The sequence below is a fragment of the Sinocyclocheilus anshuiensis genome, unplaced genomic scaffold (genome assembly GCF_001515605.1).
Source record: "Sinocyclocheilus anshuiensis isolate Anshui unplaced genomic scaffold, SAMN03320099.WGS_v1.1 scaffold253, whole genome shotgun sequence".
Taxonomy (NCBI): domain Eukaryota; kingdom Metazoa; phylum Chordata; class Actinopteri; order Cypriniformes; family Cyprinidae; genus Sinocyclocheilus; species Sinocyclocheilus anshuiensis.
The window spans coordinates 266,341-292,166 of record NW_015537969.1 but is presented as its reverse complement, the minus strand read 5'-3'; the positions used below and the strand labels follow the sequence as shown (position 1 = coordinate 292,166).

At 39.6% G+C, this 25,826-nt stretch overlaps 2 protein-coding genes and 1 long non-coding RNA gene across 3 annotated transcripts; 1 reads left to right on the top strand and 2 right to left on the bottom strand.

Annotated features, from left to right (window-relative positions):
* The first annotated feature begins 5,590 nt into the window (after positions 1 to 5,590).
* LOC107669575 (uncharacterized) lies at positions 5,591 to 22,126 on the top strand. The gene is made up of 4 exons (XR_001632014.1): positions 5,591 to 5,600; positions 6,610 to 6,616; positions 11,590 to 11,592; positions 22,060 to 22,126. It is a non-coding gene; the product is annotated as an uncharacterized LOC107669575 (long non-coding RNA).
* Positions 7,717 to 10,240, bottom strand: LOC107669564 (retinol dehydrogenase 12). Its single transcript, XM_074186943.1, is given in 8 exon segments — positions 7,717 to 7,893; positions 8,016 to 8,206; positions 8,208 to 8,221; positions 8,339 to 8,458; positions 8,789 to 8,950; positions 9,050 to 9,241; positions 9,378 to 9,512; positions 10,036 to 10,240. Coding segments are annotated over 8 exon segments (1,014 nt in total). The 5' UTR covers positions 10,130 to 10,240; the 3' UTR covers positions 7,717 to 7,787.
* Positions 22,085 to 25,531, bottom strand: psmb4 (proteasome 20S subunit beta 4). The gene is made up of 7 exons (XM_016461869.1): positions 25,376 to 25,531; positions 24,569 to 24,775; positions 24,317 to 24,463; positions 23,301 to 23,382; positions 23,088 to 23,204; positions 22,879 to 22,967; positions 22,085 to 22,193 (listed from the first exon to the last, which is right to left on the bottom strand). The coding sequence occupies exons 1-7, from the start codon at positions 25,498 to 25,500 to the stop codon at positions 22,181 to 22,183; spliced, it is 780 nt and encodes a 259-aa protein (XP_016317355.1). The 5' UTR covers positions 25,501 to 25,531; the 3' UTR covers positions 22,085 to 22,180.
* Positions 25,532 to 25,826: the final 295 nt, after the last annotated feature.

Here is a 25,826-nt window from a genome sequence, read left to right as displayed (position 1 = left end):
GTTCCCTCTCATAGGCTCACTTCGATGCTGCGAGGACGTCATCGCTTTGGGAACACCTTCGGTGTGACGAATGTCTGAAGCCCTTATACCATCACGCCAATTCATTGGCCAAATAGCACTTAGCACCGCCCCCGACGCGCACGTAGATGAGCTATATCAGCGTGCTGCGCGCTATTTCATCAGATTTCATTTCCTTCAGGAAGCGAATCATCTGTCGCCCATGGGAAAGCATTTTTCGTCGTGTTCTTAGCTATTTTCCTTCAAAAGAGCAGTTTACTTTTCATCATGTTCTCAGCTATTTTCATAAAGAGCAGTTTACTCCTCTTCAGCGGACACGATGAGCTACAGGAGATGCATCGAGCCGTGTGACAGGTTTATCGCAGGAGAAGATACTCATGACAGGTGCGTGCAATGTTTGGGCCTACAACACGCTCAAGCAGCGCTTAGCGGCCTTTCTGATTGTCGACACTGTGATAGCCTGCGGCTAAAAGTATTGCGCTCGAGGCTCGCAGCCTTCTCGAATAAAGTAGGCCTTGCGTCTAACCCCCGCTATCCCGTTTCTGCGGTTGCCGAGGCACCGCACGAGACGGTCGCTTGGGGTGACGCATGCGAGCCGAGGCTCATAGAGGGTGTAAGAAAAATGATGAGGACGATGAAGATCTCGATGAAGATGTTTATTGCAGCATAGCAGTGACAAAGTACATGTAATACCTTGGGTTCAACGGAGTCAGAATGAACCCCGAGCCTCCTACGCTCAAACATTTTATACTCTATTACGTTCATCTTCCCGCTAGACATGTAAATGAAGTTTCGTCTTAAATGTAAATTGCGGATAACAATGAAAGTGATAGCCTTCTGTTCCCATATCTTTGGAAGTCTTTCAGTTGGAAACAACCAAATGTTCAGGTGATAGGATTATCTAGAATCCCTAGCAATTATATTCAAGTACCCTTTTGGTCAGCAGATGGTTCTTGATGGCCTACTGCCGCTCCCACGCTATAGGTGACGATTGACGAAGTAACGTTCAGGAGATACTATTTACATATTATTGAAAGAATTATCTCTATGATAATTAAGCTCTTTGTAGAGAAAGGAGAATAGTTTAATTGGAGTGGAAGTTTGGTCGAGGTAGACTATAATTTCTTACAAGGGTGAGTCAACGGAGTTTTCTCCTTTCCTCTCGCTCTCTTCAGGCCATGTGCAAGCGCTCGAAGAGCACTACGGGGATCCCGTTGTCTTTGTCAACGATGATTTGCGGCCTACCCCGGAAGCTCGTGATGCGATGTCTTTCAGTTGTATGCCGTATGACAAAGATGTGCTGTCCACAGCGGCCTCCGATTCGGAGGATATATTGGGTGAAGTTTGCAGTTTTCTCCCTCCGAGCGGACAGGAGAAACGCACCTCCCCGTCTTACAGTGAACTGTTAGACGTTGTAACGCGCGCTGTGGATAAGCTGGGGTTAAAGTGGGAAAGCGAGCTGGCGAAAAATCAGGCCCAGTCGAAACTGGACGACCGATTTTTGTCTAGCCACACTCCGTCTCAGCCCCGTAGGTCTCTCCTACGGGGGAGGCCAAGGCCTCTCGTTCTCAGGCTCCTAATAGCAGTTCCTGATTCCTTTGCTCGTCTTCGGAGGCCAGGCCCTCCTTTAGAGAGTGTGGACGAACCGCACAAGCGTATTCGCCTGTCTCGTTGTGGCCTCCCAGCTCAGATCTTGACAGTCCCGCCGCATACTGCACCTCTGGCAGTTTTAGGTCGAGTCCTTTTGACGAGCACCCCCTCAGATAATCTGGTCAATGCGAGCATGACCCATTTATGACGGCCTTCAAAGCTCCCACTCTTGGGGTGGTGGGCAGGCCCGACAGGACATTTGTACATCTTCCTGTTATAGAATTTCCCGCCACTCAGGTGCTTTGGGGCCCTATACAGGAAAATCAGGTGAATATTTAAAATGTAGAATGACTAAAGCCCCTAGCAGACTATTGGGCTGTGTGGAGACGCCTGCCCGACGTCTCACAATGGGTACTACGCACCGTTCGACACGGTTACATCATCCAGTTTCGGAAAGGGCCACCTCCTTTCAGCGGGGTTCTTCCTACGACAGTACGTCCTGGGGAGGCCTCAATTTTAAGTCAGGAGATCTTGTCACTCCTAGAGAAAGGGGCTATAGAGGAGATACCCCCCACTCAGATGGAGTTAGGCTTCTACAGCCGGTATTTTGTTGTGCCCAAAAAAGATGGTGGTTTACGTCCGATTTTGGACTTCCGTCGTCTAAATCTTGTGCTCAGATTGAGCAAGTTCAAGATGCTAACAGTGAAGTCCATTCTGTCTCAGATCCAATCCGAAGATTGGTTTGTAACCATCGATCTAAAGGATGCATACTTTCACATCCAGATCGTCAAGAGACACAGTAAGTTCCTCAGGTTTGCTTTCGAAGGCAAGGTTTACCAATATTGTGTTCTTCCGTTCGGACTAGCTTTGGCTCCTCGAACTTTTACAAAATCTATGGACGCAGCTCTGGCCCCGTTGCGGCTCCAGAGCACTTGCTGCTGGTGGCCCCGTGGTGGCCCACTCAGTCGTGGTTCTCAGACCTGGTCAGTCTGCTAGCTGGCCCTCCATGGGAGGTTCCCTGTAGTTCAGTTGGGCCTGCTCCACATGGGACCGTTTCAGTGGTGGACCAAGAGACAGAACATTTCACCTCATTGTCATCCGCTTCGCAGAATTACGGTGACACGCAAGGGCTTTCGTGCTCTAAGCCCGTGGATGAGACCCCAGTTCCTTCAAGAAGGAGTCCAGATGGGGACATTGTGTTGCCGCAAGACAATCACTACGGACACATCCCTTATGGGCTGGGGAGCGGTCCATCAAGGACGTCCAGTCTGTGGAGTCTGGACAGAGGTGCATCGTGGCTGGCACATAAATCGTTTGGAGATGCTAGCAGTCTTCCTGGCTCTCAAACAGTTTTTACCCTAGTTGAGGGGTTGTCACGTGTTAGTCAGGACGGACAACACGACAGTTGTTTCGTACCTCAATCATCAAGGAGGATTATGTTCCCACCCCCTGTGCAGGCTGGCGAGGAGTGTTCTTCTTTGGGCTCAGACAAAGCTCCTGTCGATCAGACTCAGTCCATGTCCCAGGTCGCCTGAACTCAGGAGCGGACTTGCTCTCGAGACTGAGTTTGGAGGATGGGGAGTGGAGATTGCACCCCCAGGTGGTGGATCTCATATGGCAGAGGTTTGGCCAAACGGAAGTGGACTAGTTTGCTTTGAGCATGACTACGCACTGCCCGCTCTGGTTTTCCCTGTCTCCCCCGTCACCTCTAGGTCTGGATGCTCTGACCCACAAATGGCCCAGGACCAATCTTTATGCTTTTCCCCCAATCCGGTTGCTCCCAGTAGTTCTGTTCAGAGTACGATCAGACAGAGTGGAGCACTTGCTGCTGGTGGCCCCGTGGTGGCCCACTCATTTGTGATTCTCGGACCTGGTCAGTCTGCTAGCCGACCCTCCATGGGAGGTTCCCCTCAGACACGATCTGTTGACACAAGCTCGGGCATGATTTGGCATCCTCGACCGGAATTATGGAGGTTATGGGTGTGGCCCCTGAGCGGAGTACGCTAATGTGTTCCGGTCTCTCGGCCGAGATTACCGACACTATTATAAAATCTAGGGCTCCCTCCACGAGACGCTTACCGGTATATGCTTTCAAGTGGAGACTTTTTGCCTCTTGGTGTAGACAGCGCATTCTAGATCCAGTCCATTGCCCCATTGGTTCAGTACCGGAGTTTCTTCAAAGTCGTTTTTCTGAGGGAGTTACCCCCTCCACTCTTAAGGTGTACGTGGCGGCCATATCGGCGGGGCATGCACTCGTGGGAGGTGTTTCAGTTGGTCGCCACCCCCTGGTCTCCCGTATTATGCAGGTTTCGAGATGGCTTAGGCCTTTCCGCCCAGCACGAGTTCCTTCTTGGGACTTATCGATTGTTTTGGAGGGCCTGACATCCTTTTGAGCCGTTGGCGTCTGTGTCAGAGAAGCTCTTGACCCTCAAGACGGTTCTTTTGATGGCTTTATCCTCCCTTAAGAGGGTAGGGGATCTGCAGGCTCTCTCCATCAGCCCTTTGTGTATGGACTTTGCCCCAGGGCTGGTTAAAGTCTTTTTGCGACCTAGGCCTGATTATGTTCCTAAGGTCGCTTCGACTCTGTTTTGCTTTCAGCAAGTGGTCTTAGAGGCCTTCTCCCCAGCTGATGCGGGGCCAGTTAGCCTGAGTCTCTGCCCAGTGAGGGCACTTAAGATCTATGTTGACCGCACGGCTCAGTGGCGTGGATCTGACCAGTTGTTTGTGTGTTTTAGTGGTAAGAGCAGAGGTTATGCTGTCACTAAACAGCCGATGTCACACTGGATAGTAGAGGCTATCTCTTTGGCCTATGAGGCGCGTGGCTTGACTTTGCCTTTAGGGGTGCGTGCTCATTCTACAAGAGCAGTGGCTTCTTCTTCATCGCAGCATCGAAGTGAGCCTATGAGAGGGAACATCTCGGTTACGTATGTAACCTTGGTTCCCTGAATAGGGAACGAGATGCTGCAATGTGGGCCGTTCCGTTACTTTGATAGCGCTTCCTTCGTAAACAAGTGGAAATCTGATGAAATAGCTCGCAGCACGCTGATATAGCTCACTTACGTGCGCGTCGGGGGCGGTACTAAGTGCTATTTGGCCAATGAATTGGCGTGATGGTATACGGGCTTCAGACATTCGTCACACCGAAGGTGATCCCAAAGCGATGACGTCATCGCAGCATCTCGTTCCCTATTAAGGGAACCAAGGTTACATACGTAACCGAGATGTTTTCTACAAAACAAAACTGGAAATTGAGGGGTTATGACATCATTGGCAGGCGACACAATGACACTATTGTTTTTTTAAATTAAAGATATAACATTCACAGGGAAACAGTCAAAGCAATAAAATACATACATAACCAGAATACAAAACAGTAAATACATAATAATAAAAATGAAATATAAACAAAAAAAAACAAATAAATAAAAATTAACAAACATCTTTAAAAAAAAAAAAATCATAAATTAAAATAAAAAATAACTAAAATAAAAAATTACACATAAAATTGCAACTTCAAAGAATACTCAGGAGGTAACCCTTACATCAAAGTCATTATTTTTTCCATCAATACAGTAGTTTTAGCAGCTTTCCTATTAAGTGATGAGCAGAGAGATTCATAAAATAGTTTCAAATCAATACAAAAACTCCTAACATTGGGCATACAATCAGTAACTTTACATTTGTGAAGATGAAATAGGCCACAAAGAGTTAACAGTTTTAACATATCATCCAGCTCCTTTGATCCTGATTCCCAAATCAAAAATAGTACATTAATTATCTCAAAACTAAAACGTTTGTTGTAAGCTTAGAAAACAAGCCAAGACATTTCTTTCCAAAAAACCTTTGCATAATCACATTAAAACATTAGAATTACAGAATGTGCATTGTGAAGAGATGTCCAACTTAAATTTTGAGAGTAAAGAATTACAGGGATAGTACATATGAAGAATTTTATAGTAAAGTTCTTTCATCTTGTTAGGTAACAGAAACTTGTTAATACCGGCCCATATTTTAATAGTAGAAAGAAAAGGGTAATTCAATTTCCACGTATAAAATGCTTTAGGATGACAACTAAGCTTCTTAATAAGGGTCGACACAATGACACTATGGACACGGTCCGTGTCACTAGTTAAAATTGCTTATTTCTCTGAATTTAAACATTATTCGAAACATTTGGTATAATGTAAGTACACGTCAGCAAAATATATAACACTGTTCAAAATAATTTCAAATCAATACAAAAAATCCTAAAATTGGGCATACAATCAGTAACTTTACATTTGTGAAGATGAAATAGGCCACAAAGAGTTAACAGTTTTAACATATCATCCAGCTCCTTTGATCCTGATTCCCAAATCAAAAATAGTACATTAATTATCTCAAAACTAAAACGTTTGTTGTAAGCTTAGAAAACAAGCCAAGACATTTCTTTCCAAAAAACCTTTGCATAATCACATTAAAACATTAGAATTACAGAATGTGCATTGTGAAGAGATGTCCAACTTAAATTTTGAGAGTAAAGAATTACAGGGATAGTACATATGAAGAATTTTATAGTAAAGTTCTTTCATCTTGTTAGGTAACAGAAACTTGTTAATACCGGCCCATATTTTAATAGTAGAAAGAAAAGGGTAATTCAATTTCCACGTATAAAATGCTTTAGGATGACAACTAAGCTTCTTAATAAGGGTCGACACAATGACACTATGGACACGGTCCGTGTCACTAGTTAAAATTGCTTATTTCTCTGAATTTAAACATTATTCGAAACATTTGGTATAATGTAAGTACACGTCAGCAAAATATATAACACTGTTCAAGTGGTTTTTGGATATTTTTATAAAAAAATCTTACATAGGCTATTGTGCATTTAATGCTGGTCATTTTTAATAATTTTATTATTATAATATTATTATTAATAATATATTTTAATAATGCTGGTTCAGTGAGTCAGTGCTCGGACCAATCCCGTTGGATTCATGAAACCCTTTTCCCTTGCAGCATAAAAGTAAAGAATTCTTAGGACCTCTGTTGGATTGTCTATAAACGAATTACAAATATGGTTAAAGCAGAATCTTTTAGTGTTAAACGAGAACAAAACCGAAATCATTTTGTTTGGTCATATGAAGACTGTGCCCTTCATTTTGGTCATCTCTCTTCCTACTTTACACCCTGTGCTAAAAATCTTGGTGTTCTTTTTGATTGCAACCTGGGTTTTAAGAAATAAATTAGTGCAGTGGTCAAATCAAGTTTCTTCTACTTACGGCGTTTATCAAAAATCAAAACTTTACTCTCTGTAAAACAGTTTGAACAGAGTATTCACTTGTTTGTTCTATCTCGTTTAGATTAGGCTACTGTAATTCACTATATGGTAGGGTATAGCTAAGTCAGTACTATAATGCGTTTACAGATGGTCCAAAATGCTGCTGCAAGGTTGCTGACAGGCAGACGGAGGTTCGACTGGTTTGACTGGTTACCAGTCAAATTTAGAATTATTTTTAAAATTGTAACTTTTGTTTTTAAATCTCTGCATAATCAAGCCCCAACATATCTCTCTGAGGCACTCATAAACTCATAAACCAAATAGGTCCCCAAGATCCAGTAATCTTGGTCTCCTCTCTGTTCCTAGATCAAGGTTCCATTGACGTGATCGAGCCTTCGCTGTTGCTGGTCCTTGCTGTTTTGTCAATAGCTTTTATTTAGCCGTGTCAATTGTATTGTTATATTGTGTTTTGATGTTTTGTGGTTTCTTGTTTTATTTTAGCTGTATTGTAGCTACAGCACTTTGGATCAACCGGTAGCCTAGTTGTGTGAAAGTGCTTTATAAATAAAGAAAGAAAAGACGATTATTTTGAAATATTCTTCTCAGAAGAACGATTCGGTCACGAACCAGACATCGCAATCATACTCTCACGGTGTTTTCAAAGCATCTACTGAAATTTTTAAAGTGTTTTGAATTTTATTTTGCAAACAGTTACAATAACATGGTTTCATCAAAAATGTATTAATCATCAAAATAAATATTATTACATTACCAGCATTAAAATTCCTTCAGTGAGTCCTTCATTGTCGGATCAATTCAGTCTGATTCGTGAAAACGATGATCTGTGTTGATAGCTGCATACAAAGAATTCATATATAGGCATGTGGTATTATGAATAGAGCTTGGTGGAGTGTTGTCAGTTCTCTTCATCGTAGCCGACAAGCTTTGCACTTATTTCCCACAATCGCAGGGCAGCGAGATCATCTTTACCTTCAGGAGCTGGTTCCTTCAGCTTACAATCACTGTAAACAGATCTCATTGTCATTCAGAGTCAAGAATAAACATATTAGAAAAGATTAAATATTTAGACAAATTTAAATGCAAACCCATCATGGTGAAAAATATATTAATATTAACAGCTCACCTGAAATAGCAGCCACTGTGAGACTCCAGCCCCTCAGCAACCGCACAGTAAATAGAAGTCTGAGCGCCTTGACTGGGGGTTTTCATCAGTAAGAGAGCAGGAAAAGACAACAGAGCACTGAGCAGAGGGTGGCGTGTCTGCACGTAACGTCCCAGTTCAGTGCGGATTACTCCAGGGTGAAGAGAGTACACCAGTTACACCAGACCCTGATTTAAAATAGAGCAGGAATAAACAAGCCTAATGCAATACTCAGTTGTAAAACTGTTTTTAAAGCATTTTCTATGTTTGAATGTGACTGATGCATTGGGAATGAGTGCACAAACCTTTAATCCTCCGTTCTAATTCTCGAGTAAACAGCAGGTTGGCAAGTTTGCTCTGCCTGTAACTGACCAAGGAATCGTAAGGTGCTTTGTTGAAGTTAAGGTCATCAAAGTGGGTCTTACCTACAAAAGGTCATCTGACTGAAATATGTCACATGGATATGAAAGTCTCATTTGCAAAATTAATAATACTGTAATCTCAAAATGTATAAACATTTTTCACATGTACAGTACATAAACATTTTGTTATGCGTAAATTACCTTTTTCAGCATTAAAATGGACTAAATTCGATAAATTTAGCATTTAAAATGACTGCTAACATTCCTGATATACACAAGATTAAATATGGATATTTTCTGGTATATTTTGTTTATCACATGTACAACAAACGTTTTATGGAAAGCCTCGCAACTAAAAGATGTGAAGCTAAGATGTTAATGGGTGGGTTTTACCTCCTTTGTGAGCAATACTGGATACATTAATAATTTGACTAGGACTAGACTTCTTCAACACGTCCAGGAGCAGGACAGTCAGGAGGAAATGGCCCAAATGATTGATAGCAAACTGGGTTTCATAGCCATCCTCTGTAAGGCTTTTAGGGCACATCATCACTCCTAAAGGGTTTGTTCACACAAAATGTGCAACAAGTAACAATACAGGTTAAAGCACGGTGTTATTTGTTGCTTAACTAATAATGAGGTCAAAGGTCCCACCAGCATTGTTAATAAGTATATCCAGTCGATCCTCAGTGGCAGTGTATTCATGCACAAACTGCTGCACGGAGAGCAGAGATGAGAGGTTTAAGTGCCGAACTACTATGTTGCCATTTCCTGTAGATCGGCGAATCTCTGCCACAGCCTTTTCTGCTTTTGAAAGATCTCGACAAGCCACCACAGCCCGAGCCCCTAAAAAAAACAGATGCTATTGTCCATCAGCTTATGATGCAAAGTGCACCTTATATCCCTTAAAATCCTCCAAAATCTAGACCTTTCAGTGGTTTTGTAAGGATAAAATGACAAAACATTTCAACAGTGTGTTTACCTCTCATGGCCAGGTCACGTGCTGTCTCTTTTCCAATGCCAGTGTTGGCACCAGTAATGATGACTGTCTTCCCATCCAGTCGCACACGACAGCGGCAAACTCCACCTGCAATCCATTTTCTCAGCAGAACCAAACCTGTTTTTGAAGGTCTATTATAAGCCACATTCTTTCATTCAAGTCCCAGGGAATTCTACACGTTGTAAATGTGGTCTACAAAGATTCTGAAAATATGAAAAAGTGCTTTTGGTTTAGATCTGGCTTGGAAGCACTGCTGAAGAGTTGGCTCACTGCCCTTATCAAATCCATAAGGTCCATAATACAAAGAGCCACTTCAAAAAAAAAAATTTTTAAATTTATTGCTGTAAATGTGTACATTTGCTGTGTAAACACCATGCAAGTCGAACAAATATCCAAATATATATGGATTTGATATTACTGTGCAGTGGAAAAAAATATGATCACACAGCTTCTGAATTCTATTAGATTCCTCAAAAAATGAACCAAATCCCTTAAGCTATGTTAAATACCTTTTGAGCCACAGCATTGTACATTCAGCACAATAGCTCTGTATTATTATATTCTACAATATATGGAAGAAACTTATTAGTTTATAACTGACTGAAATTAGAATGAGAGGAAATGACATTACGTAACTTACTAATAGCTGTGACCGCAGTTACTGTGCCGTATTTGGCGAGACGATTTGACTTCAGTTCCTCCCACAGTTGAGTTACTCGAATAGAGAGATACATGTCATCCACTGTGATGTGCTGTCAGCTCTACTTTCATTTTATTTTCTGTCGTACAGTAACTCTTTTCTTTGCTTACAAAAATCTGTACGGCCACCGTCAAGCTCAGTGCCGGCTAACACATCTAAGCACCCTGCATTTAAGGCTGGGTCAAGGTTTTATAAGAAGATTCAGTCAAGATCATGTTAGATTCCATGGCTTACGCTCAGACAGAAATGTGAAGAACAAAAACAGTGATCTAAACAAATTCTGCTTTTCAAACAGAAAACTGTAACAAAAGATTTTCATTAGATGCAAAAAAGTTTCTTGGATTTAAGATTGACTTCATTTGTGCAGTTTGAGGTATTTGAAAATAGCTCCTGATCTTTTAAGCTATAAAAAGCTTTTTGGGGTATATTGTATGGGTCATGTGTCATCTTCCCTCCTATGGCCTTATTCGTTGGTTTGGCACTATTTTGATGATTTTATTAGGTTATAGCTCCCAAAATCAGAAATATGGGTATCAAAATAAAAAATCAGTCAGGGTTGCATATATTTTAAAATGCGCTTTCTCTTAATCTATTGTTATAACCATATGAGTTTGTAAACAAGACACAACCTACTTTTTTTTTTTTTGATTGAGTAGCAGGCTAAAGTAGGTTGCAGTTTATCCAATGACTACTGCAAAATAGGCTAATTGGACATTCTTTCCCTTTGAATTTTCCTATGGGTTTTAAGGAATATTTTTGATATATGGCATGTGATTTAAATTAGTGCAAGATACATTTTTTTCTACACTTAGTCTTAAAAATTAAAGTTCCAAAAGGGGGTTTCGCCGAGATGCCACAAAAACCATTTTGGGCTACCCAAAAAACCTTTTAGTGAAGAGATCTTAAAACTCTTTTTTCTTCTTCTTTTCTTCATGTGAAGAACATTTTAATAATCTAAAGAACCCTTTTCCACTAAAGAACCTTTTGTGCAATGGAAAGGTTCCATGGATGATAAATGAACCATACATCCATGGAACCATAGATGCCCATAAATAACTTTGTGAACATAAAATAGGCTACACAGTCAAACAATAAAGGTGAATTTTGAAGATGCATTGTTTTAAAACAAAGTGCTAACAAATTGTCACATAATTTAAAAACGCAGCTGCTTCATGCCTAAGGTTTTAAGGTATGAATTTTGAACAAAACAGATCGTATTTAAGTTATGTTTTTAAATTTAAACCATCATCCTAAGAAATGGGAAAGAAAACAGGAAAATCTCGAGGGGAAGCCATTGCTCTGAAATCCAAATTCTGTTCTTGGTTTTAAGAGTATAAACTTAAACGACTCTATAAAACATGAGGGGCTTCTTTCTTTGTTACTACTTATTTAGACGTTATAACAATAATTGAACAAAACACCAATTCGTTCTATAAAAATCCCAAAACTGTGTTGGTGTTGTTGGAGAAACATACTCGTTTTAATATGAAAGAGTTGGTGTTTCAATCGAGGAATATTTAGATAGAACCATTTAATATCTTATGCGAGTAATGCATTCCTGACTTCTAAACATCAGGCGCCATCTTAGAATTAGTGAAGGCAAAGAGTGAAGCCTATTACGAAAAGAAAACGTTTATGCAGGTGTTATTAGTTATGGCGCGAGACTAGCATACATTGACTAAAAAAGTCAACGTTTTCCTTTCGATGATCGAGTTGTGAGTTTGTGTCGTTAACTCTGCAGTGGTAATGTTGGATCATTAGCCTACACTATTTAGCCGGCTAAGCTAGTGGGTGTGTGTCCTGTTTAGTGCAGATTAACACTGCCGTTATAAAACAACCACATCAGTGCAGCAGATAGCACGACAAATGCTCGAAAATGTGAAAAAATTCGTAATGTTGATATTTACTGTAAATGGTAATTAGCTTCGATAAAACAACATTATAACATTTTTGCGTATTATTGGAAGTGATACTCCAGGCACCTTTTCATATCATTATATGCGTGTAATGTAACGACGACTCTTCGCTAGCATAGACATTAACTATTTTATTCGCTTTTTTTATTAAATAATGAATAAAAAATCACGATCAACCCGCCTTTCTCACAAATATCGCAACCAATCAGCGTGCAGGGAAACGCTCGTGGAAGTGACGTTTTTAAATGTTTCGCCTACCACCGCGAGCATAGAGGGAAAACGTCTGCAGAGCAGGGATCATTGTTTTCCCATCATGGCAAAGCCCGCGAAGAATTAAAGGAAATAAGGCATTATAAATTTGCATAATATCTTGCACATATGCAAAACCGTGCACGAGGTAAGAGTCTCCCTTCTTCTCTCTGGAAGCAGCGCGTCGTTGTTTGTAAAGAAGTTGTTAAAAGTTGTTCAGTCAGGTAAATGCTAGCCCCTGTAGCTATGCATTCACAGCTGCACGGGGTCGCGCATGAGTGCAGTTAGCAGCGCGTGCTAACGCTAGCCTCGCGCGCGCTCCACGGGAGGATCGCGTGCGTGCGTGCGTGCGCGCGTCTGTGTTATGGCGTTGAAGGGACTCGTGTTTATTTTGGCAGGATGTCGATACTGAGTCAAGGAGTCGATTTAGCGGCTGATCCATGTCACTTTCTGCCGAAGTATGACAGAAAGTAAACAAATATTTAATTTTTTTTTATAACTTTGAGTAGAGCAGACACAAAACAAGCACTGACAACTAAAATAATTCATATTTACGGGCACATTTCCCCTGCTTTCCACTATAACGTTAGTACATTTGCTGTTTTGTAGTAATAACTTATTATTGCTACAAAATAATAATGTTATTATATAATAAAATATATGTATATTAGATTATAGAATTAGATTATGATTAGAATCTGTACAAAAAGATTCATATTGTCATGTTAACTAATAATAATAATAACAACAATTATTATTATTATTGTCACTTTATAGCTGTCAAATAGATTGTCATTATATGTTCAGCCACAGACATTACTAGTCTTGTTGACAGGAGTGATGACACTGTATAAGCATCAGTCTTTGTTTACAGAAACATGGCAGAATCAGACCTTTACATGCAATGTGATGAAGATGATCTGGAGCCATGCCAGAGTTTTACAGAAAACAGGGACCAGATATATAACAAAGGTAATTATGTTTTTTAGTTTGTTTTACTACAAGTAAAAACTACTCTTTATTATGTATTGTTTAAATGTATGTGGTCTAGAAGGCTTTGAAGTGTTTTATGAATATCATTTAATCATATATTCAGAAAATTAGTGTAAATACAAATAAAAGTGTTTTGCCTTTTGTTCATTTATTCATTTACTTAGTTACTGTAGTCCCAAGTGGCAATAGTGCACTGATACCAATACAGTCTGATGGCACCTCTGAACCAACATCAGCTACTACTGACCTCGCAAATCAAGCTGTACCTTTGGCGTCTGGTAAGAAGAAAACAAGCATGCTTCTAAAAAAATATTCCAAAGCCTGGTAGAACTGGCTTTCTAATTAGAGGCTTACAACTTCCGTTCCATGTACTGACACCTAATGGTCATTAGTTTGTGATTAGAAACACTGAAAAAGCACTGTAAAAAGAATAGCTGTGGGGCTTCAGTGTGGAAATAAACAACCAAGTGTTTTGTTTTTACCTCTAGCTCCTGCTGTTACGTTACTGCCTAATGCTGCCCAACCAGCTGGAGCTGCAGGTGGCCAAACCATCTTCATCAGTGCACAGGTTTTAGTTTTCTCTTTTACTGTCAATAAGGCATTTAACCTTCTGTTTACATATTGAAACTAGACATGTTGTATTTAAATGATGGTCATCTGTTTTAGCCTAATCCAGGGCAGCCGTTGGCAGGTTCAGTGAGTTTGGGAACATCACTTGGTTACCTTTTGAATGGACAACCTATTAGTTTTCTGACTTCTGGTAAGTCTTAACTCAAACCAGTGATTTTATTTCACAGTTACTCTCAGACACATTTTGTGGGATGCGTTGCTGTCTTTAAAGATGGCATGAAATGAACATTTAAATGTTGTATATCATATGGTGAACAATTCATCCATGCATATGTTTAATTCTTTTGACCTCAATGTTTAATAAAAAAAAATTACAATACACACACTTCTCTGGTGATGTATGCCTGACTTAAACCACACTCCTCACATTTCAACATTCAACAACCAGTGTGAATGGGCTTGCATCAGACTTATAAAATAAATAACTATGTAAAGTGTTCAAGAGTCTACAGTATTCCAGAAATCTGTTGCCAGGCATTTAGTTTTCTTTTTTTATTCCTCTGCTGCTCAAAAACAGTACTTATTTTGCTGAAATAGTTTTGTCTGTCCTTATCAGCTCAGACACCACAGTTAATTGCTCCTCGGATGGTTACCCCAGCGAGTTCAGTACAGCAAACAACCCCTGGAAAAATGTCTGCATTGCAGATCCCAGTCACTTTGACCATCAGCAACCCCTCAAATTTACAAAGCATCACTTCAGCAGCCCCTGGAGTGACCACTCTAAACATGACACCCTCCAACGTCCTACCAGCCGCAAATCCAGGTGACAATTTATGCAGTTGATACTTCAGATTTTACAACTGAAACATTTTAGATGATTTAACCCTATGTTTATTTTGTTATTTTATTAGGAGCAACAATAAAAGTAATAAAGTTTACAAAGTTTACTGGAGCACCTGCAGCTGCTGGTCAAGTAGTGAGTTCATTAGTGCAGCCAAACAAAGCCGTCACCATCCAAAACAATATAACAAACAGAGCTCCAGCCCCGCTCCTGTCTGGTGGGCTTTTTCAGGTCACAAAACCTGCTCCTGCCACAGCAACTAACGGTCAGGACCTTTTTCTAATAAAACACAGATTTTTCAGATCTCATTTTTAGTTGCAATACTGAGTGTTGTTATTGTTTTAAATATGGACATTTTATTTATTAAATATTACTGATTGACATCTTTTAGGTGTTTAAGTGGATTGTTCACCCAAAAATGAAAATTGTCATCATTTGAATGAACTGAATCCATACGAATTGAACTTTACTTAATTTAGGCTTTTGGCTCATCTGTACTTTGCCATGCAAGAATAAACCTCATTGGTCAATCAAGCATGTTTGAGCTTCCGCTTACCATATTTAATGAGCTCTATGTATGTGTGTTGATCAAAGTTTACATGTGAATAAAAGAGATTCATTATAAAAGGAGATTGTGTCTTTTCAGAAGACTTGGATTTCTTTTACAATCTCTTTATGAACTTTTTAAAGTGTAAAATTTCAGAGGACATTCTATGGAGGTACAGGAGTCTCTCAGGTTTTTTCATTTGCATCTTGATGATGACCAGAAGTCATATGGATTTGTAGAGATAATGATGACAGAATTTTTATTTTTGTGCGATCTATCCTATGAAGAGGTCTTTGAGAAGAGTATCTTTGTTTTACAGCATTGAAGAGAGGCTTCAATTCATCAAAATTCTGTGTTCGCTGTAAAGCCTTTTACCAAAAGATTCAGTCCCTGCGTGGATACTACTGTGTAAGTTTTTATTCATACCCTTTTGAGATTAAATGCCTATGAACAATGCTTTAAAGCAGGGGTTTTAAACCATTTTTGGTTTAGAACCTCTGCTGTGGTAATTATTTAAACCTTTCGCCGAGGTCTTTACTCATGTTCCTTTATCTTGTTTCCAATTTTCCAGCAATGTAATCAAGAACTTATCAAGAGTGTCCGGGACTTGACAGCCCAAGCTAGAAAAAGGATCAAGCGCCCGAGTGACAAAACCCACTCAAACCCCTCCACATCCAAGACTCCAGTTTCCTTCTCCACATCCTCAGAAACGTCTCTCAGACAAGTCACCACTTCTGAGATACCTGAAGGAGCGCCTAGTCCTCGCTCTGGTGATTTTGATGAGCAGGGCAGAATGATTATGTTAGTTGAAGACTTCTTCTATGGGCAGCACCCTGGCCAGCCTGCACCAGTAAGTCCCAATGCAGAGCCTGTCATGATGAAATGCCAACTTTGTGACCAGAAGGTGAAGGGTAACATCAAGTAAGTTGGTTTTCAGTTTGTTTTTTGAGGGGAGTTGTTGGTATCGATAGATTTTTCATCCTTTAACCATAATTTTAAAGGCTGATGAACCACACAATACATCACATGGAGTTGGAGCGACAAACAGGGGAAGTAGACTATCATACTATGTGCCAGCACTGCTACAGAAACTTCTCGACACCTTTCCGTCTGCAGTGCCATGTTGAGACAGTCCATAACAAAGCAGAGTCCTCAAGTGAGTCTATACTCCTAGAATGATATGTCCTTAAAATATTTTAATATGTTTGAGAACTAGGTTTTGAACCTTTACAGTTATTAATATTTGACTGCAGGTAATTTAGTGCCAACTTTTAACATTTCATTCTGTTATACAGAAGTGTGCAAGATCTGTGAGTGGTCCTTTGAGGACGAACCTCTCTTTCTGAACCATATGAAACATGCACACAAGCCTGGCGAGATGCCCTACATGTGTCAGGTGACTGATTTTGTGTATTCAGGCTTTGTCTTTCCTCTCAGCAACAACTGTTTTGTCTTGAAAACGTTTGTGTAAATCAATTACTCTTGTGTACCTCTCAGGTGTGCGAGTTCCGCTCTTCTTTCTACGAAGATGTCATAAGCCACTTTGCAGAGCAGCACAAGAACACCTGCATCTTATTGTGTCCCTTTTGCTTAAAAGTATTTAAATCTTGCGGCGGCTTCCAAATGCACTTCACTAGACATCAGGTAAAGAAAGTGCTTAGCACTACAACAGGCTTTTATTGTAGATGACAAGTGTTGAGATATTAAATAATTATTAATATGGAAAGACTTTTCAGATCCTAAACTGCTTTCCTATGATTAGACTTAGGAATATCATATATTGATTGTCTGCTGATTTATTGATTATTGATATAAGAGATCATTTTTCTTATAAATGTTAATATTGGCTGATGTGTCAGAAAGCTCCTGTTAAGGTATGCGTTTGTGCATCCAGAAAAAAACAGCGAGGCACTGTGACAAGTGCAGACTTCAGTTCATCCGTGAGAAGGACGAGTGGCAACACAGACAAAAGTTTCACAGGACCTTTGTCAAGCCCAAGCAATTGGAGGGTCTTGTGCCTGGCACTAGGGTTAGTTTGTTTTTAACTCCCAGTCACAGATGCCATGTCACTTAATGTTAACACCGCTACTGATTTATTGCTTATTAACTGCATGTTTGATAGCATTACCATTTTCCATGTCCGTTTCAGGTAACCATCCGAGCTTATTCTGACAGTACTGACAACAGAGATAATTTAGTAGCACCTCCACTGAAGACTCCCTCAAACACCACATCAACACTTGTAGCATCTCAAAATGTCCCATTGAAGAAAAAAACAGTGGAAAGCATGGTGGAGCTAATGGTCAAGTTTCAGAGTCAGTGGTGAGTATTTGCTCGCTCGATCTATTAGGGGTGTAACAGTACACGTATTCGTACCGTACGGTTCACGGGGCAAATTCCAAATGGAAGTGATCATCCCTGTGCCTTTGAAGGGCAGAGCCCTTGGAGTGGGGACTTTGGAGTGAGCAGGGCACGTGCGTGCCATTATGTAGTCGTTTGGAATGCACTTGGCAAAGGGAGTGATGTAATTTCCTCATTATCTTCAGCTGGGATGTTCCCGTGACAACGCAGCACAGTGTCCATCAGCAGATTCGCTGATGGACACCGGCATAAAAAATATACATTTGATATTTTAAAAAGTTTTATATATATTAGTTTTTATATATTATATAGCATATTTTAAAAACTTTTAAAATATAAAATGTATGTTTATTTGCAACCGTTATGCTAACCACAATAAAAAGACAATATATGCCAGTAAAACAGCGACATCTGCTGATGGACACCGTGCTGCGTTGTCACGGGAACATCAGCTGAAGGTAATGTGGAAATTACTTCGCTCCCTTTGCCAAGTGCATTCCAAACGACTACATAATGGCACGCACATGCCCTGCTCACTCCAAAGTCCCCACTCCAAGGGCTCTGCCCTTCAAAGGCATAGGGATGATCACTCCCATTTGGAATTTGCCCCGTGAACCGTACGATACGAATACGTGTACCGTTACACCGCTATCTATCTATCTATCTATCTAATTTGAATTGATTTTAATTTACTTTCGTTTGAAAACAAATTGCAGATCAGATTTTCGTAAAGATATTTATAGATTTTTATCTTCTGACAAATGGCTATCATCTTGTTCTTCCAGCAAGCCAACAGAAAAACACTTCTGCATGGAATGCAACTATGACATTCCATATTTTTCCAACCATTTCCCCACCTATGTGAGCTGTTCCCTCTGCCGATACAACACCTGCTGTTCCAGAGCATATGCCAATCACATGATCAGTGAACATGTTCCTCGCAAAAGCACTAAAAAATATATTACCCTATACAAACCCTGCCCAAAGTAAGATTTTTTTCGCTTCTTTTGGTATGCTTGTAATGTTACTTTTATTGTCAATAATGATCATTTAAATGTTTGCAGGAAGGGGCGGTTAAGCTGTACCACATGTAGATACAAAACTCATGTTGGGGATTTGATGGCCAAACATCTTGCTGATTATCCTAAACATCAAGCAAGCCATTGCACCACACGGGGTAAGTTGGTTATTTCTGTCTAAAAAAAATTGACAAAGAAAACTCAAGCTTTTAATAATGATCCTATAACAATCAAGTTATTAATAATATTCCTTATGTTTCAGAAGGATTTTCACTTGGCTATAAAAGGTACGTTGATTCAATTTGTTTTAAGTTTTAAAAGGATAGTTCACATAAAAATTATCTGTCATCATTTACCATCCCTCATGTTATTTCAAACCTGTATGACTTTCTTTTGTGGAACATAAGGGGCTTTCACACCGGAGGAACCTTTTCATAATTCCTAGAACTATTGGCAGAAGTACCCGTTTTTTGGCATGTTCGCACCGCAGGAACTAGGAACGTATTTAGTTCTAGTAACTCAGTTTGGGGGAACTAATTTAGATCCTACTTCAGAGTAGGGTCTAAAACGGGGAGGAACTATTAGTGACGCAAGTGTGCGCTGATTGGTCAGACTCATACGAAACACCGGCTACCCGGCATTTTAAAAAAGCTGTATAAAAATAATTACTCCACGAACATGGAAAACAGCGACAATGGCATTTAGCTACCTGTTGTCTGCAGCGTTGTATTCTTTTCTTACCCTCGATGATATGTAACAATGCAAGTTGTCATAGGAGATTTAGTCAGATTTCTTTGTACGTTTACATTCCATCTTCGTTATCACGATTCCCACAACACAACAAAAACAGCTCAGATCACGGCATCCTCCATTCACCAGTTGTTGGCGTTTGTAAATTACATGAATAAAGACGTCACTGTCAGATGCTTCTGAGTTCGGTCCGAGGGAGAAATTGGTTCTCTAGAAACCACCATGCTGGCTAGTTCCTAGAATTCAGTTCCTAGAACTACGCAGTGTGAAATCCTTTACACAAAAAGATTTTCTGAAATACGTATCAGGTTTTTTTGCCCATGTAATGAAAGTCAATGGAATTGAAGTTGCTAGACATTTAACTTTCAGTTTAGCAGAAGAGGTAACTTATGAATTACTGTCATTATAGATTTGTCTTCATCCCAACGGACCTTCTTCAAGGAGGTCAAAGACTCAACAATGGGGTCTTTTTGCCTTTGCAAGTGGACGGGAGCTCATTTCCTCTCTCCTCCAACCCCCTTCCTCGACCCAGCTACACAATAATGCTCCCTGCTAGCCCCGCTTGCACACTGTCACTTCCCATTCTGGTTCAGCCAATTGAACCAAGTGCTGTCCCAGACAAAAAATGTAAAGCCAATCCAGATGCTTTGAATGGAGGGCTTTCCGAAGTTGATACAGAACATACAGCAGAAAACTCATTCACCATGGCACAGCTGAAAGTCGTACTGTACGCACTCTGCTGCGGGGTCCCTCAGGCCGCCAATCACTTCGACACTCCACCAGAAGAAGTCCAGTCATTGCTTATGAAACGGCAACTTCAGCTTGATCCCTCGAGAAGCCGAGAAGGTTTGACATCACAGGTGGCTGATAGCTTAGTCGAATGGGTGCTATGCCAACGTGAGCAACAACTGCCTATCGATGAATCTAACCTGTTCGGGTTCATGAGAAGTCATGGTGTGCAAGATATCTCTTACGACTCAATGGTTGATTTCTTGCTACGCCACGATCTGGGCTTGCAAGCGTTTGCCACATCCAGCAAGTTGCTACCGCATAAATCCCAGGAGCTCGAGAGCTCCTTCAGCAGCTTTCTAAAAAAGCAAGTGACCTCAGAATCCTTTAGGTTGTCTTCTATTGGTGCCATGGATGAGCTTTCCATCTTTGTAGATATGGAGCAGCTGGAAGAAGCCTCTGCAGATTCGTCGTCCATGTTGTCTGCTTTTAAGTTGATGGGCACCACAGATCCACTCATAGATATTGTGTTCACAGCCCTGGCTGACGGGACCTTATTATCTACCATGGTTTTCCTCAGAGGCGAACCTCTCAAGGAGGATGCAAGTTCATTGCCAGACTTCTTCATCCTGGAGGCTAGGCCAGAAGGGTTCACAGATGAAGAAAGACTTCAGCTTTGGTTGGACAAAGTGTGGTGTCGGCACATCAACCCTAGTTCTGGAGGCAAAGGATTGCTGATAATGGACACATACAAAGGCCACATGTCCAATGAATTCTTGGTGACGCTCAACAGTGTTAATACTCTTCCAGGCCTGATCCCACGCAGTTGCTCTCGCCGTCTACAGCCCCTTGATGCCTGTGTGGGGCCGGTGTTACGTGAGTTTATGCAGGCTCGCTGGAGCGAACATGTGACAAAAGCACCACAAGAACTGGTTGGAGCCAAACCAGCTGACCTTGCCCTTCTGCTGTCTCGCTGGCTTATTGAGGTACTGGATGTCCTTATAGCAGAGCCCAAACTACTTTTTCGCTCTTTTGATCGGGTTTTGAGCACAAACCCAGAGGTGACATCTGAGGAACCCTCTGAGCTGGTGCGAAGTCTTACTGAAGCTCTGCTTGTCAGTAAATTGCAAGGAGACAAAGTTGAGGAGCAGAAAGCTGAGACTTCTAGTATTGTTTCTGCGGAATCTTGGTCCTCTCCACAATCAGGCATGCTTGCGTTAAGAAGTCTCTTTGAGAAGGACAGCGATGTGGAGTCTTTCCATGGTTTTGAGGATTCAGAAATTATAGATCATTAAGTCAAATGGAATAGCATTGTCGGCTCTACAGGTCAAGAACTTTTTTTAAATCTGCAGGTGTTTTGTGTGCCGCATTCTACCAAGATTTCATGTTTCGAGAATAAAATTAACTGCTCAACTTAAGTGTCTATGAAAATGAGTTACGTAAATGCAGGTTATTGCTAGCATGTGTAAATATTTGTTGTATTAATGGGTGCTAAAGATTCCTAGTGTGAAGTCCTGCGTAGTCATGGCATCTATTGTTCATTGAATTACAAAGGTCCAACGTGTTACACATTGTGGTTTAGCTTATCACTTAATGCCTTTTCATCAGATTTGATCTGTTGTCATAATGTGCATAAATGTAAATAGAAATTATTTGAAATCATTACCTGCTGTATTTAGGGTTATACTGTAACATACTTGATTACATAATGAATAAACACTTTTAGGGATGTAATGCAAGCAGTGTGTTTTTTCTTTAAGAACAATCATGTGTTGTCTTTTAATGTGGTAGAATGTGACATTTTTATTCATAGAAACATTTTTTTACCTCACCAGGGATTTTTTTTTAATGCTGGCTTAGTTTAACCAGTATTTCAGTGCATTTTTACTCTGTGTTTTCATTCTGTGTTTTCAAAACTTGCATGTGAATTTTTGATTTACTGACCAATTATAGAAGAACAATGAGCACATGGCAAACAATTTTATGAAGTTTATGTATAACAAAAGAGCAAGAAACAATTCTAACTGTAGTCTTGACAATACAATAGTGATCTGGTGGTGCTAAGAGCATGTCCAAAGATGATGTGGCAAAACGGGCAGCAGAACCAGACTCATTCAAAACCACTGCAATAAAAACAAACATCAGTTAGTAGGTCAATACAATGAATCAGCAATCATGATTTAACTAAATTTAACTATGCACTCCACTGATATGTATATCCAACAACCTTGCACAGCACTAAATACATTACCATTCAAAAGTTTGAGGTCAGGAACTTTTTTTATTTTTTAATACTTCTGTTTAGCAAGGACACATTCATTTGAATTGAAAGTGACAGTAAAGACATTTATAAATAATGTTATGAACTTTAGATTCATCAAAGTATCCTGAAAAATATGTATGACGGTTTCCACACAAATATTAATCAGCATAAATGTCTTCAACATTGATCATAATAAAGGTTTCATGAGCACTAAATCAATATATTAGAATTATTTCTTAAGGATCATGTGACAATGAAGACTGCGGTAATGACTGCTGAAAATTCAGCTTTTCCATCACAGGAATTGATGACATTTTTAAATAGAAAAGATAAATAAATTGTAAAGAAATATTTCACAATATTACTGTTTTACTGTCATTTTCAATAAAAACAAATATTGTACACCTGCACTTTCAATAAAATTAAAAAAGCCTTACCAACCCCACGTTTCCAAACAGAAGTGTAGATTATACTAATCCCATAAAATGTCTATTAAACCATAAATGGTGAGAAAATATTTCGATGAATCATGAATTTCAGCCTACCTGACCAGATGGGCAATGTCCCAGTTTGTTTCAGATGACAGTGGTCCTATAATCTCAACGCCTTCAGCTGTTACAATGGCGATTTCATGCTACAGGAAGTCCCAAGAAAATTTATTATTTTCTGTTTCTTAAAACACATTTACAATGAAATGTTGCACCTGAGATAAGGATCTTTTCATGAAGGACAAATAGAAGAAAGCATGCCTTACCCTGTTGTAGGAACGGGCATCACGGTAGTACAGAACTTTCAGGCATCGCTCTATCAGCGCTCGTGCCTCATCCTTTGTGATTTCTACCTTGTTCTCCATCACCTCCCTCATCAAGGGCTTATATAAAAACACAAGCATATATGATGAGTTCATAAGGCTTTTAACTAAATTTTAAAAGCAAGATTATCTGATGAACAAAAAAGAAAACCTTACCTGAGCCAAATAAGCACCAAATCCTGTTGCTACTGTTGGGGCTTCATATGCAACTCCTAACTTGTCCACATAACCAAGAAAGCTTAAGAGAGTGACAAAAACAACTGTTCAATTAAATTTAAATAACAGCAGACAACTCCAAGTCATCGAATCACAAAACTGACCTCACTTTCTATATAACTGTAAGTGATACACATCACCGAATAGTAATTGTCATAAACTGAACAAAAACTCGCAGGTGAATAACTGAAATTATTCAACAAATAAATAATAATGAATCATACAACTACTATAAGTATATATTACATAGATACATACAGTACACTTATGTTAAGTGCTACGCAATATAGAATTGTTACAATATAGAATACAGTCTAGAAAATAAACTGTTTAAATGTTCTATTGTCAAAAATATAAACTATAAACATTCTGTTAATAAAGTAAAATAATTACATACAATACACTCATGTAAAGTGATACATACTATATAGAAAATATCAACTGCCTGTTTTTTCATCACAAAATATAACAGTATTACCACCCAGCTCTATGTATACTGTTATTACTATATAGCAAAATGTAAACTACAGTATCACCCAGCTCTAATCTGCTAAATGTGACTATTAGACATGAAGATATTAGGATATTATTATAAACATTAACACCATGAAAAAAAATGTGTATTGTGAAAAGCAAATAAATTTGACTTTAAAATGACACTAGGCCTAACAGTAATTCAAAGAAAAATAATGCTCTTTATAATGTTTCATCAAAATGTAATAATTCGCGCATTGTAAATTCACCTCTTAACAAACTTAGTCACCAATATCTTTTAATTTTTCAACCTGTTATTTGAGAGGGATTCCCATTAAATAAAATCAAGTCTCTCTCTCCCTCTCTGTTTCACTGATTACAAAAAAAAATTGGATTGTGAATTTTCTTTCAAATTGACTTTCATTCAAACGCAAATCATCTACTTTGTACACTCAACAGTAGTTGTCTGGACACTGTCCCACCTCTCTCCATTGTAAAATCCACCAATGACCACTGTGTTCCACAAGGGGTTCATCTTGCTGCGGCGGTTGTACATGACCCGCGTGAGCCAGGAGTGGATGGCTTTAGGGGTGTAGCTGTGTCCATCTCCAAGAAGCTCTTCATCAATCCTAAACAAACACAGATCACGTTCTACCTATTAACGTACACTGATGTGAGGTCTCAAACATGACAAAGTATTCAACCGAATCATAAACAAATGTGTGTGTACTTACACCATCTGCTCAATGACCTGCTTAAGGTACTGGTAGTCAGCATAGTCTCCCGAGGCTCCCAGGATGGTGCTGTTGTTGACCTTCATGAGTCGGGAGATGTTGCGGAAGCGCGCCAGGGAGCCGTAAGAGCCGAGCATGTCAGCAGCAATGATCACACCTCCAGTGAACTTCACACCCAGCACTGATGTGCCCGTTACCATGGGGTTGCTGAGAAACATTAGACATTATAAATTAAAAAAAGACAAATTGAATGTAAATATGCATTTAACACTACCGTTCAAAGGTCTGTAAGATTTTTCAAGTCTCTTATGCTCACCAAGGCTGCATGTATTTGATCAAAAATGCAGATTTCTATTTATTAATTGGCCGTATAGATTTTTATATTGTGTATTTTAATTTTAATTATTGTCTTTATTAGTCTCATGTATGTCCACAATTATGCCAAGACATATATATTGTACTTCGTATATACTTCCTCATATATATTGTACATAAATAAGTCTATTAAAACACTGGATTTGATATTTGCCTATTCATTAGCATTATTGCTAACAAGCTAACTTATCACTGGACCATTACACTCGTACTTTTTCACTAGACGAAGAGTGGAAAAAGAAAGAGATATAAATTACATTCAGAGTAACGTAAACATCTAACTAATCGAATATATTTTAAAATATATATCTGAGACAATTTTCCGGGGTAAACAGCGACTTTCCTCCATGATGATGCAGCAGAGAAAGGCAAATCGAAAGCACAAACTTACTGACTGCTAAGCAAAAAACTGACAAGTCGTGATGAACTTACAGTGTGTGTTTGATGGGTCCACATCCTGGAGCCGCACTACTGCTGCTGTTACCCGGGAATGAATAAAACTGACCGGGTTTCGGTCCGTTCTCCCAGAAATTCAGCTTCAGTCCATTCGCCTCCATGTTCAAAATTGACGGAAATGACGCTACTGCTATGCGCTCCATGTAATACGCGCTAGGCATTGTGGGATATTGGGTTGTGTTTATTTCTGTGATCATTTCTTTAGATGTAGAATGTGTTCTGCTGAGAAAGTGATGTGTTTGAAGTTTATATGTAAAGCTAAATATAATAATCAAATAAATATTTAGGCTACATGAGCAAACATAAGCAGAATATTAAAAATTCGTTCAGAATAGAAATAGAACTGTTTAATTATTTTATTTGTTAACCTAAAACCTGGAAGATCTATTTTATTTATTTATTTACTGAGTAGTAAGTCAATGAGCTA